This window comes from Alosa pseudoharengus, unplaced genomic scaffold (genome assembly GCF_046254945.1).
Source record: "Alosa pseudoharengus isolate Yale_2024_CS ecotype anadromous, Long Island Sound unplaced genomic scaffold, YU_APseudo_1.1 YU_APseudo_1.1_scf_7, whole genome shotgun sequence".
Classification (NCBI taxonomy): Eukaryota; Metazoa; Chordata; class Actinopteri; order Clupeiformes; family Clupeidae; genus Alosa; species Alosa pseudoharengus.
Genome location: NW_027468859.1, coordinates 34,149,219 through 34,163,287, shown reverse-complemented (window position 1 = coordinate 34,163,287; position 14,069 = coordinate 34,149,219). Strand labels below are relative to the sequence as shown.

The 14,069-nt window shown below is 41.6% G+C and overlaps 1 protein-coding gene across 1 annotated transcript; it reads right to left on the bottom strand.

Annotated features, from left to right (window-relative positions):
* Positions 1-2,368: 2,368 nt before the first annotated feature.
* On the bottom strand, positions 2,369-13,651 carry LOC143109302 (cation-independent mannose-6-phosphate receptor-like). Its single transcript, XM_076271955.1, has 11 exons — positions 13,586-13,651; positions 6,856-7,062; positions 6,204-6,359; positions 5,922-6,080; positions 5,622-5,814; positions 5,326-5,478; positions 4,759-4,996; positions 4,411-4,560; positions 3,112-3,258; positions 2,696-2,880; positions 2,369-2,559 (listed from the first exon to the last, which is right to left on the bottom strand). The coding sequence occupies exons 1-11, from the start codon at positions 13,649-13,651 to the stop codon at positions 2,369-2,371; spliced, it is 1,845 nt and encodes a 614-aa protein (XP_076128070.1).
* Between the last annotated feature and the right edge of the window lie 418 nt (positions 13,652-14,069).

Genomic DNA, 14,069 nt, shown 5'->3' with positions numbered 1-14,069 from the left:
CAGAGTTCCCAAAATCACATATAAGGTGTGTTAAGAGTGTCTAAAGTCAAAGTCTGCTTTACTGTCAATTTCTTCACATGTCAAGACATACAAAGAGATCGAAATTACGTTTCCCACTATCCCACGGTGGAGACAAGACATATTTTAACCAATTAGGTTCACAGACAAACATAACATTCAAGTAAACAATATAAAAAGTAAATAAGAAGGCACATACAATGAAGAAATAAGAGCAGCAAAATTTGGTTGAAATTGTGCAATTGTGCATACAGTAGACAGTCAATATAATAGTGCAAAAGTCAGGCCAATAAATGGCTGAGGTAGTTCTGTTTGACCTAAGTATGCAAGTGGCATAGTGGTGCAAGTTATGTAAGAGCAGCAGAAGTGTTTTCAGGACAACAGGACAACAACAACAAGTTGCAAAGTGTGCAAGTGTACAGGTGGAGTAGTGCAAGGCAGCCATTGTGGGTCCAAAAGTCCAGGATGTTATGTGGCTGAGGGTGGAGGGGGGAGAGGGGGGAGAGAGTTCAGCATCCTAACAGCCTGGTGTATGAAGCTGTTGGTGAGTCTGGTGGTGCGGGAGCGCAGGCATCTGTACCTCTTCCCAGAGGGCAGTTGATCAAACAAATTGTGAGCGGGGTGACTTGCAACACTCACAATTGTGGTCGCCTTGCGGGTGAGGTGGGAGGTGTAAATGTCCTTCAGGGAGGGGAGTGAAGCACCAATAATCCTTCCATTAGTTTAGTTTCGTAATTTAAAAAAAAAAAAAAGCTAAAAACGTAATATTACGTTTTTGGCCCTCAACTTTTGGCACTCAATGAGTTAATTCATATTAATTGACCTCTAGAGGCTATGGGCTTTCAGAAAATATATGGTTTATGTGGTCAATTCAGCTGTCCCTTAATAGTGTAGGCCAAAATGTATCAGCTGAACAATTTGCTTCGCGATCTACAATATGAGCCTATGTACACCTTATGATACTCCAAAGTAAGTAGGAAGGTGAGACATGTCTTAATTCATATTCATTGACATCTACAGGCTATAGGCTTTCAGAAAATATATGGTGGAACTCTGAATCTCATTCATAGTGACCATTGGGTCCTTGGTTACCTGTCCGACCAAAGCCCTTTGTCCCAGATTACTCAGTTTGGCTGAGTGGCCAGGTCTAGGAAGACTGTTAGTTGTTCCAAAGTTTTCCAGTTCAGAATAATGGAGGCTACCGTGCTCTTCGGCACTTTCAATGCTGCAGAATTTCTTTTGTTTCCTTGACCAGATCTGTGTCTTCTCACAACCCTGTCTCGCAGGTCTACGGACAATTGTCTCGACTTTGTGGCTTGGTTTTCACTCAGACATGCACCATCAACTGTGAGACCTTATATAAAGAGATGTCTGCCTGTCCTAATAATGGCCAATACATTAATTTAGGCACAGGTGGGCTCTAATCAAGTTTTAGAAGCATCTCAAGGACCATTGATAGAAGTAGGATGCACCAGAGCTCATATCAATTGCAAGTGTCATAACAAAGGGTCTGAATACTTATGTAAATGGAATATTTCAGACTTTTATTTTTTATAAATTTACAGCATTGTGTGTAGATTGATGAGAAAAAACCCAAACCCATATGTACAAGGTCTTATGTGAGGTACAAGGTCTTATGTGAGATACAAGGTCTTATGTACAAGGTCTTTTGTGAGGTACAAGGCCTGATGTGAGATACAAGGTCTTATGTGAGGTACAAGGTCTTATGTACAAGGTCTTATGTGAGATACAAGGTCTTATGTGAGGTACAAGGTCTTATGTACAAGGTCTTATGTGAGGTACAAGGTCTTAATGTGGTGATTGTGGACATCCTGCAGACATTGTGATTCCATCTGGTTACTTGAAATATTCTTGAAACGTAATGTAATTTCACACCAGTTGAACAGGAAAGGTTCAGCAGAAAAAAGATGCTATGAACCTATTTGATTGGTAATCACAATGGGGAGAAGATGCAAAAATGAAGTGATTTGTGCTACAGGCTCCCCCTGTTTCCCTTTGGGCTTGTCCATAGTCATAGTCATAGTCCATAGTGACAGCTTTGATATCAGATGAAAACTTCCCTGGGCAGATATCAATGAGCATAACATTTATTATAAACTGGGCAGCTTCAAATGATCTGTTGCTGCAGAATGACCCAATGTGATTTGGGAGGAGATGTGAGTGTTGATCATATGGAGCACATGAAATGCACTTTCTTTTGACACCTGAACCAGAATCTCCCTTCTCTTTCTAGGTAGGCCTACGCGAACACCACCATCCATGCTGGCACACACATAACTGTTCACTAGAGTAGACTGACTACTGAAATCAGTAGAGTGCAGAGGGCCACTCACAAAAGGTCACACACTATGGAGGTGTGCCACACAAACAGGTACTGGCACAGGTTCGTCTCCAGCAGGAACTCTGGGATGCCCTCGCCGGCCTCGGGGTTGCAGTGGAACAGGATAGCCGACGAGGCCGTGTGCTTCCTGTCCCGTCCACAGGTCGACACGGACGGCACCAACACCTCCAGGTTCCCTCCTGCGGGAGGAGAAGGACAAAACCACTTCATTATGCCATGTCCGATGAGGTCATTACAAGATCCCCAAGATTAGGGAGGTCCATCTTTGATTGCTATTTAGCAGAATAAGATGGTTCCATGTGAGAGTGGGCTCACCTTTGATGTAGTACTTGGCCTTGCTGGAGGAGCCAAACTTACGGTGCCAATTACCATTCACCTTCACCTGGCAGATGTAGGCCCCCATGCAGTTGGTGACAGAGCTGTTGGTGATGCCGGACAGCTGGATATCGTAGACGTAGCGGTCTCCATTGGGTCTGATGTCCCCTGTGGCCTGGTGCAATCTGAGGACCAATAGACAAGTCATTCTAGGACAGTCTCATAAACCCATGTAAGTCACGTCTAAAAGGCATCACTCGTTCTAATACTACAGGTCAGCCTTGGATGGACATTTGGAATGCACATCACAGTAATATGTAACTATATTGAGCTTCAATGTGCAAGACTAAGACTGGGTAGATATGTGACCAGGATTTTAATTTCATAACGTGTGTGTCTGTGTGTGTGTGTGTTACCTGGTGTACAGGTCCCCCAGATTAATTCGGGCTCCGGTGTCTGGGAGGGTGATGGTGCCATTGACCATTTCCACCTCCTGCTGCTCAACAGCACAGGCTGCTTGTGTCTCCCACTCCAACCAGAACTCACACGCGATAGGATCCTCTCTGTGCGCACACACACACACACACACACACACACATTTAACGATAAACAAGATCCAAATACTCTGGGAAGAGTCATTGACAAGGTGACAGGTGATGGCTCACATACTGTTACTGGTCCTTCCATTTATAACACTTAAGACAACATTCATAACATTTAAGGATAAACAAAACATCTTAGTCTCCATATTTGCATGCTCCCTATGATAACAGAGAGAGCAGAATTTTGCAAGTCTTTTTGCCTTATTTTTTTTGTCCTATTTTTGCAGCCCCCTGACCACATTCTTATAGACGTGGCCTAGACTTCCAAATACCAGAGTGATTAGCTTACAGTGGTATCCAAGTTGGTGAAGGAGATCTCTCTCTCTCACACACACACAGAGACACTCCACAAGTTGAAAGTCATATTAGGTTATTTCAATGTGATGCCCCGTCTTTAGTGTGCCTAATTCAAGCCATATCGTCCCCTTAGAATTATAGGGTTCTATCTACGTTCTGAGTAGTTCTGAGATATTGAGCTTCAAAGTTTTAGAATTCCATAGAGTTATACTGCTAAGTGGAACAAACCTCTTCAAATATAATGTCAAAAAATGCATACAACTACAAGAAACACCTCACCTCATCTTCTTAAGGTGTCACAGAATAAGAATATGTCAATAACTCAATTTTGACAAAAATGTCAGATAGAACCTTATAATTCTAAGGGGACGAATTATGCATTTGACATGAGGCAACCAGATATTCCTTGAAATGTTTATGCAGGACAGCCAATGTGCAGTGATACTTGGGGAGACTTACCTCTGGAGTTTCGGATGGCCAGTTATGGTGCTACATGTCAACTGGATTATAGTTTTGGCAGGAAGGTCACTCCCACACACGGCATCTCCCATTGTGTAGTTAACCAGAATCTTCCCCTCTAGTATTGTGAAGAGAGAGAGTACTGCTTTATATTTTACACATTACAGTTTTGGAGTGACAGTAATACAACAATTCTACAAAGCCACAGAACCCTTATTTCTCACGCTCAAACCCTTTAATGTTCAAAGCTCTCCCATGGTTCAGACTACTGTATGATGAAAGAATTGCAAATAGGTCCCGAAGGTCATGGTTAGACATGGGAAGGTGAAATGATGAGATGAAGGATCTCAGCGAGACCTGATCCTGCACTCACCGCGGTACTCAAGGGTCTGGGTATGGACTAGGCCCAGGGTCTGGGTCCGGCCTTTGTTCTTGCGACACACAGTGGCCCCCTCTGGACAGTCAGTGAGCCCCCCGTGGATGCTTTGACACAGATTAATGTAATACCTGCAGAAGACACCAGAGATGGAACATGGGGGGCATTTTCCACTCGCCATGACAACAGGAGTGAGGGAGAAACAATAGGCAACAGAAACACATGCAAAGAAGGACAGCAAACCGTGTGCATGTATATACATATATACTGTATATAGTACACACACACACACACGCACACGTTACAATCAGAGAGAAAGGGGGACTCACTGGTCAGTGCCGCTGCTGAACTTCCAGGGCTCGGTGAGGGAGGAGAGTGAGCGCAGGTCGTAGGTCTTGTGGAGGCTCACCAGCTGGCACTCCATCTTCTTGGGGGTGCAGACGGCGCTGGTGCGCCACCGAAAGGTGCTGGAGCAGCCCTTCGTCTCGCTCAGAAGCTGCGGGCTGCCCCGCCCCGCCGACCAGTCACACGTGAACAAGATAGTGGACTGACGCTTCGTGCTCTCTGCTAACGAAACAAGTACAGCGCCATGCCGTCCATCAGAGAGTGTAACAAAGGGCTTTGGACTAGTTGCCCATACAGGTTATGATAAAGCTCATGAAACACCATTTGAATTGTTGAATTTCCCCTAGGGATCAATAAAGTATCTATCTATCTATCTATCTATTTGCCGCTGTGTGTGTCTGCTCTCAACCCCTTATGTGTTTTAATAGTCATTGCCTGTGGAAATGTGGAAGTCTAGGCATGTTTGATAACGTTTAGGTAGTAGTGCTTCATTGAATCCATTTAACTGAGCCGTTTTCCATTGCTTTGCCTGATGTGTGAGCAGGTCTCACCTGTAGCGCAGTTACCCCATTGGTGGTCCTTGTTCCAGTCACTGGTGATGGGGCACCATAGCCGCTGTTCAGTCATGCCTTCAGTGGTGCATTCTGTTAAGGTCTTCTTCAGGTATTGCGAGGGGAAAACGCACATATCCCCCTTGTCTGTTACTGTAGAGGAAAACACAGTCACTTCACATAAGTCAGCAAAACTTGTTGCATGTTTAGTCAGGTCCTGGGAATGGTGCAAAAACACACTGTGAACAGACCGGAGGGCAGAGTTACAGTGAGGGTCACAGTGGGAAATGCCTGACCTGGAGGACACGGATCCCCGCCTGCGTAGGTCATGATGACTGCCTGGTCCTGGCGCTTGTAGTCCAGACTCATGGCTTTGCTGTGGCCGAAGGAGACGCCCGAGGCCCCGTCCATCTGACACACGGCGCTGTTGTTACAGGCCGAGTCGGGGATGGAATCACACACGTTTATCTTGTAGGAGCTGGAGGGCACCTGGAGGACAGCAGGAAATCACTGTGATGCCCATTGGGAGTTGTGTGTGTGCGTGCATTTGTGTGTGTGTGTGTATGTGCGTTTGTGGGGGGGGTAAGAACACATACCTGCACAAGCCCTGACAGAGAGGTCAGATTGAAGGTATACTGCAGCTGGGAGACATGGAGAGAGCAGCCACTGGTGGTCAAGATCTCTGGGCAGACAACAGGAGTGGCCCACTCAAACACGTACAGACACTGCTGCTGTCGGATCATCTGAGGAGTACCCTGACAGACACACACACCCATACACACACATTTATCACTCTGACTGAATAGTGCCATGAATATACACCTTTCCATTACACCAGTGGCGTTGGCACAGACTGCAGTCTCTGGTGTGCATCTTACCAGATCAGTGCCTGTCTGGCAGCTGAAGATGACTTTGGACGTGTAGTTCAGGGAGGCGTTCTGGCTGCAGGGGGTGGTGCTCTGGAAGACCATCTCCACGTTGCCCGTGTTGCTGTTGTACTGTGGAGTGGATTGGGATGTGATTCGCCCAATATCCTAACCAGGACAAATACAGGACAGGTGTAAACACACTGGTCAAACTTTGACATTTGACATTGCTACTGATCGTCACAAATGCAAAGTAAATAAAGTTGGGTTACTCAAGCAAGCAGTAAAGCTAATAACCAGATATACACTAAAACACTGGACATATTTGTATTAATATATTTTGGTGATATTTGATGATATTCCATGACTTTGACCTAAATAATTGCCATAATCAAATTCCCTGACTTTCTGGAATAGACAGAATTCCATGATATTCCAGCTATTCCATGACCCGTGGGAACCCTGCTCTTATCTAACTCTGGGGCGACTCAACAGTCAGTCAGCATCACAGCTAGTGCTTTGGAAGTGGGCTTGGTCTGTGCAAGAAGAGTATAATGTGTTTTATGTACTGACTAAAACACTATTCTGGTACAGGCCTGAAAATGTAACATAACTTTATGATGTCTACATGAATATGCATGCAGAGTAAGGGCAGGTAACTCACAATGGGCTGGCCTTTGTCGGGGTCCATGCACACGGCCGCTCCTGGGGGACAGAGGACTCCGGGGATGGGGTTGAGGGGCTGGCAGATGTTGATGTAGAAGTCAGGCGAGTTCTCCTTGTCCACGTCCGTGGCCAGGTAGGATCCAGTGGTGTGAATCAGAGGCCGCAGGTCGATCATGTCCTTGTCTTTCCACACGGAGCACCTCACCTGTACAGGTAACACAGGACCACATCAGACCTTGCGTCAGCACAAGACTGCCTGAGTTAGCACAAGCTTCCTTCGGACTTCACTTTTAAATAACAGGAGAGGAGAGAACTTCTACTATACTATGGGCCTCTGGTGCCAATAATACATTCACACTTAAGATTGTGCTGTGTACTTTCTACACAAAACATGGTATTAATGATGGGAAAACATGGACAAGCATACCTCTGTGTGTGATCTCAAGGTGGCATACAGATTATATTTTTGCAGATTGGCAACATAATGAGGAACCGATCATTGTAACAGCAAGGAGGTTGGTGCTGATTTTAGAATAATTTATCATTCAAAATATTTATTGTTTTGAACATTCAAAGTGACATTTGATATTACTAAAAGGGAGATCCAAGGTCTAACAAGAGCCAGGAGCAGGACCGGAGCACTCAATGATTTTTATTTGTGCAAACTGACTAACGTTTCAACGCCCATGCGTCTTCTTCAGAGTCAAGAAGAAGATGCATGGGCGTCGAAACGGTAGTAAGTTTCAGGTCAGGTTCAGCGCTCTGGAAACACAAATGAAATATATTTGGATTAATGCAAATGCTGTCGTATGCAATCACATACAAGGCTAATGAAACTAGAAAAGCATTTCCTGAAGGAAATACAGTGCGTGAAAATGCAAGAAATATTATGTAAAATATCATACAGAGTAAAATCAAATAATGCTATAGTGATAATGATATAGTTGCAATAGTGTTGCTAGGATACATATGTTGGTTGTTATGCCAAATTAAGTGGTTGCTATGCTGGTTGCTTGGGTAATCCTGTTGGTTGCTATGGCGGTTGCTAGGTTGACATTGTGGTGGTTGCTAGGCTGTTGCTAGGGTATTTGAGGTGGTTGCTATGCTGTTGCTAGGTTAGTTGTGGTGGTTCCTATGCTGGTTGCTAGGTTAAAATCATTGGTAGCTAGGTTGTAACTGTGGAAGTGGTTGCTCGGCTGTTGCTGGGGTATTTCACATGGTTGCTAGGCTATTGCTAGGGTATTTGAGGTGGTTACTAGGTTGTTGCTAGGTACTTTAGGTGGTTGCTAGGCTGTTGCTAGGGTAGTTATGGTGGTTGCTATGCTGTTGCTAGGGTACTTGAGGTGGTTGCTAAGCTGTTGCTAGGTTAGTTGTGGTGGTTGCTATGCTGGTTGCTAGGTTAAACCCATTGGTTGCTATATTGGTTGCTAGGTTGTGACTGTGGTAGTGGTTGCTAGGCTGTTGCTAGGGTACTTGAGGTGGTTGCTAGGCTGTTGCTAGGTTAGTTGTGGTTTTTGCTATGCTGGTTGCTAGGTTAAACTCATTGGTTGCTATATTGGTTGCTAGGTTGTAACTGTGGAAGTGGTTGCTAGGCTGTTGCTAGGGTATTTGACATGGTTGCTAGGCTGTTGCTAGGGTACTTGAGGTGGTTGCTATATTGGTTGCTAGGTAGATTAGGTTTAATATATAGTTGGAATGACTGAACAGTTAAATAGGTGGATAGTTTAAATGGTTAAATTATTTGCTAGGTAGATGAGGTTTAATATAGTTGGAATGACTGAACTAGGTAGATGAGGTTTAATATAGTTGGAATGACTGAACAGTTAAATAGGTGGATAGTTTAAAAGGTTAAATTATTTGCTAGGTAGATGAGGTTTAATATAGTTGGAATGACTGAACTAGGTAGATGAGGTTTAGTATACTGTAGTTAGAATGACTGAACTAGGTAGATGAGGTTTAATATAGTTGGAATGACTGAACAGTTAAATAGGTGGATAGTTTAAAAGGTTAAATTATTTGCTAGGTAGATGAGGTTTAATATAGTTGGAATGACTGAACAGTTAGGTGGATAGTTTATATGGTTAAATTATTTGCTAGGTAGATGAGGTTTAATATAGTTGGAATGACTGAACAGTTAAATAGGTGGATAGTTTAAAAGGTTAAATTATTTGCTAGGTAGATGAGGATTAATATAGTTGGAATGACTGAACTAGATAGATGAGGTTTAATATAGTTGGAATGACTGATCTAGGTAGATGAGGTTAAATATAGTTGGAATGACTGAACAGTTAAATAAGTGGATAGTTTAAAAGGTTAAATTATTTAATAGGGAATTATTGTAGTGAGGACTTTTATTTTGAAACAGTTGTGGACAGAGGAAACAGTTGAACATGATGTGTAGTCTTGAGAAAATGAGACTGTATGCTTAAAGGTCCAGTATGTAGGAAATAATGGAAAATAAACTGTAACCATTCCAAAAATGATCACCATATGTTGTCAGAGAGTAAGGAAACACGATGAATTGAAGTAATGGCTTATTTGACAACATTACTCTAACCCGTAAAACCCTGTAAAACCGGTTACGGGGCGGAATCGTTTTGAACGATTAATTCTAGAATAGCGTATTAATAATGGGCTAGCGCGTCCTCCTATTTGGGTTGCCAAATTAGCAAAAGGCCAACTGTCAACAGCTGTCAGTTGTAGTCATGAATGCCTATGAGAGGCAGGCAAATTTCCAAAATTAAAACAAGAAACAAATTAAGTGGACATCGGAGGAGCTTCCTGAGATGGTGATGTCTTTGTCAAACGAAGAATATCATATCTGACGCAGAACTGGCCATATTTCTCCACAACAGGTAGCCTAGGCTAAACTTCATCTGCATCGCTAACTTCAGCTAAATATGTTACGTTGGTTAGAGAGGTATTTTTTGTTTTCACTGTTTCTGTAATGTGTAGCTGGGTCATGGTTGGAAAACGTTAAAGCAGCTGCAGGTCAACTAACGTTAGCTAAGTCTTTACATCTGGCAACCCAGAAGAGGCTCGCGTCTGGTAGTCTTGAGTTCACCAGTGTTTTGATTTTGGCCTACAGAACGTTCGGTAACAATCCTACAAATCGCACCTTTAAAGCCTGAGAAACTGACAGTTGATGCAGGTGGCCGGAACACCTGGCCTAGGATTCTAATTGCTCAAGAGCTCTATTGTGATGTCATCAGCCCAATGTTAAATCAATGGGGAAATTTTGAATAGTTTTTACATGTAATCTAGATTACGTAATCAGATTACAAAAATCAAGTAACTATAATCAGCCCAGATTACAATAAAAAATTGTGTAATCAGATTACAGTTACATTGTTGGGGATTACCTGATTACATTTTATCATGCAAACAATGCAACTTTTTATGATAGCCTAACTATTTTTTAATTTGACAAGACGTTCACTTTTTAGACTTTTTTAAGATATAGTTAAGAACAAAATTATTCATACCCCTGGCAAATATTGATTATCTCTTGAACAATACAGTATGTTTGTTCTTACTTAAAATTACACTTGCACATGCCAAAAGGTTGCAAGACAATGTGGTAAAAACATGGAATAAAAAAAGTGTGTATCTTTTTTAACATTTTTATGAAAAATTGTGTGTTCAAAATTATTCATACCCTTTTTAAACAATCACTGGAGACATCTTTATTTACCACCACAGCTCTCAAAATGATTCATAATACCCACCAAGGTTTTGAGGCAGGAACGATTATTTGCCATCACTTTTGCCTTTTTGCTCACTTTTTTGAGGGATTGAGGTCCACTATAAAATGTTGATATTGTTCTCTGTTAACCATTTCTTGCCTTGTTTGGCTGTATGTTTTGGATCATTGTGTGGTTTAATGTTCAAATGCTGCCTTTTGGGGCAGCCATGGCCTACTGGTTAGGGCTTCGGCCTTTGGGCTTGCCGGTTCAACTTCACTAATTCACGGATTGGGATAAATGCAGAGACCAAATGTCCCTCACGGGATCAAAAGATATACTTACTTACTAACTTACATACTATTGGGGCAGGTCTCTCGGCACACTGCCTGATCTTTTCCTCCTAATCTTAATGTAACCTCTTGTTTTAGTGTTACTGTTTTGAGAAAGTCACCAGGTCCCCCTGGTTGAAAAACATCCCAAAATAATCATTTTCTCACCCCCACAATTGAAATGGACATGGTGTCATTTGGGTTTAATGCTTCCCTTTTTTATGCCAATCTCAGGCCATGTCCCTGGGTCAAAAAAAATCCAGCGAAAGCTAAATTCTTTGTCCAGGTGTGCCCTTATAGGTTAAGCTGAGTTGTGCATGTTTGGAGAAGAGTGGAGAAAAATAGAATGAGAATTATTTCATCAATTCTGTGGTGGTGTCTTTTACTTAATGGGCATATTTACTGAAGTAATCTAAAAGTAATCCTAAAGTAATCAGATTACTTTACATGTTTTTGGTAATCCAACTGATTATGTTACTGATTACAAAAAATACCATGTAATTTGTAGTCAGTAATGGATTACATTTCAAAGTAATCTGACCCAACCCTGCCCCTTGGAATAAAATAGAGAGTATTTGACAACCATTTAATACAGTTCTCTCCTTTCACAAATTCAGTCAGAGGAACTAGTTCTCAGGGAGTGATAGAAATGGAGAGTGGATTTAACCTCTACGGCTGCCGTGTTCACTGAATATGCCCCATCAGTTTTAGTGTAATCATCAAGGACATTTGAAAGCACTCCAGTGACTAAAGAGAGAGAAGAGAAAACATGGATTACTATGCCCCCATTGTCTGAAAATCAAATAAGAGCTTGCACAGTTTGAATGTTTGTTAACATACTGTACAATTGGGAAAGCAATGGTATAATGATTTTATCAAACTGGCTATCATTGTAACTGGCAGACTTCTTTTACAAAGATGTATGGATTAACAGATTGCTTAATTGACATTTCTGTGACATTTTGGCTAGTCAAACCCTATATGGAACACCTCTAATGATCCCGGTATAAAAGTAGTCGTCACATTTTACATTACTACATTACTTTGTGGTTGCAGTAAATGTGTAGTTATATTGAGAAAACATTTTTGATTAAAACTATCAATGTGCAACATAACTTCTCCAGTGTAAGACACAAACTGTATTGGAAAAACATTTACATCATGAGAATAACTCCAAATACAGATGGAAAATGAAATGGCAAATATCAGTTTCCAGATGTACATGTAAATGTAAAGTGGATTTGTCTTACCTGTACAGAGCAGCGCACATGTTAAAAGAAATTTGGAAGTGTCCATGTTGTGGCAGGAAGAGCCACTCAAAACCGGGCCCTTACATGGATTTGGAGTCTTTTAAACCATGTCATTAAGACAAATAGATAGATCTCACTCATCTGTCAATCATTGTCCTGACAAGAACAGGGTGCAGAGGTCAATATTTGGGCCAATTTGCCATAGAGGTCTCAACCCAGATTTCTGTCTATCTCAGCAATGAGATTGTGAATGTTGTTAGTGGAGCCAAAAGTATATTTTTGACACATACTTAGTGTTTCACTTTTTCTTAATCGATGTACACACTTCACAATTGAGCATAAAGACATCAGGCATAAAGGATCAGCATTATTTTTCTTAAATGATTATGGGAATGTTGAAGGAAATAACTATGAAATACATTAGTTCATTCATCTACTAAAAACACATGAGCAACAATAAAAAGCATTGTAGTATTTTTGCAATGTATTTTCTGCATCTTGCATTTCATCAACTGTTGTCATCAATCAATAGGAGTTAATATTTAACAAAAATAGACCAATGTCCTCTTTAGCAAACAGAATTCACCAAACAACCTAATTTGGTGACTGTGGACATTGCGTACATTACAGTGTTACTATATAATGGGATATGACCACATCATAACCGCACATCAAAACAACTCCCCCTTTCACAAGGCAGATTGCAAGCCCAAAACTATAAACTCATTCATTATTATAATATTCATTTTTAAATAAATAAATAAAGCACTACCATATGTGGATCCTACCATCAAAAAGGCTTTGTGTGTTAAAGTTGCTATGTCATCAACAATATTTTTCTAAAGATAGAGAATTGTTGGAGATTCAGTTGTATGTTAATACTTTAGATGTCATTGTACCCCTCAAAAATAGCCTAATGTCCATTTCCCACATACGTACTGCTTCAATAAAACATATTGTGTGCATTGGCAAGGGAGATGACACTGCATCAGACCAATCATAATGGGGCAATTAACTGCAAAATCATTCAGCTGGTATGACATTTGACACATATTAGGGAGCACTGAAGGAAGGGGTGAGCTACTTTGTGTGCCCATTGGTTCAAATGTAATGTGAGTAGCTTTGGTCAAATGCATCTGCTAAGGAACATAAACATAAGTGCACAAATGCAATGTCATTCAGCATTGCAAACAAAGTTGTCACCTCATGACTATGGACAAGCCCAAAGGGAAACAGGGGGAGCCTGTAGCACAAATCACTTCATTTTTGCATCTTCTCCCCATTGTGATTACCAATCAAATAGTTATATAGCATCTTTTTTTTCCTGAACCTTTCCTGCTCAACTGGTGTGCAATCTCAGTGAATTTCACTGTGAGTAATCGGCGGATCACAAAAGGCCATATGTTCTGTGCAGCCATTTGAGGAAGCCTGCGTGAATGAACATCAGAACACTATGTCCTTACATGGCAGATGACGTAACCGATGTCCACCACCAGAGATGAGAGGGGTAGGTTGCTCATGAGACCCATATTATGAGGCAACTGGTAATGACTATTTCCACATCCATGTCAAAATGTCAAAACAAGCATGTAGTCAAAAACCTATAGTATGATAAACTATGTATGTATATTTACTAGATTGAAGAACAACTTCAGTATTTGTAACACCATTCGTGTTGTGTGTGAATGCGTTGAGTAACACCATTTGTGTTGTGTTTGAATGCGTTGAGCATCATAGCAAGGCTGTAGTCATGATGTCAATATTGGGGGTGACCAAAACTGTGGGCAGGAATGTAGTGGTAAAATAAGAGGTGGGTAAACTATGAATTCTGTGATCACGGTGAGGTGGACTGCGCCATGCGGTATCGGATTTTTTAAAAAGGCATTCAGAGCATGTTTGATGATGGTGGAGGTTATTGTCCAATGTTTATAACAATACCAGTGGTAT

Excerpts from the sequence above, each read along its gene's own strand:
- LOC143109302 (XM_076271955.1), bottom strand. The coding sequence starts at position 13,651 with ATGGGTCTCATGAGCAACCTACCCCTCTCATCTCTGGTGGTGGACATC. Across the intron at positions 5,815-5,921 it reads CTCTGTCAGGGCTTGTGCAG|GTGCCCTCCAGCTCCTACAA; the intron begins GTATGTGTTCTT and ends GCTGTCCTCCAG. Across the intron at positions 2,881-3,111 it reads CTGGGGGACCTGTACACCAG|ATTGCACCAGGCCACAGGGG; the intron begins GTAACACACACA and ends ATTGGTCCTCAG.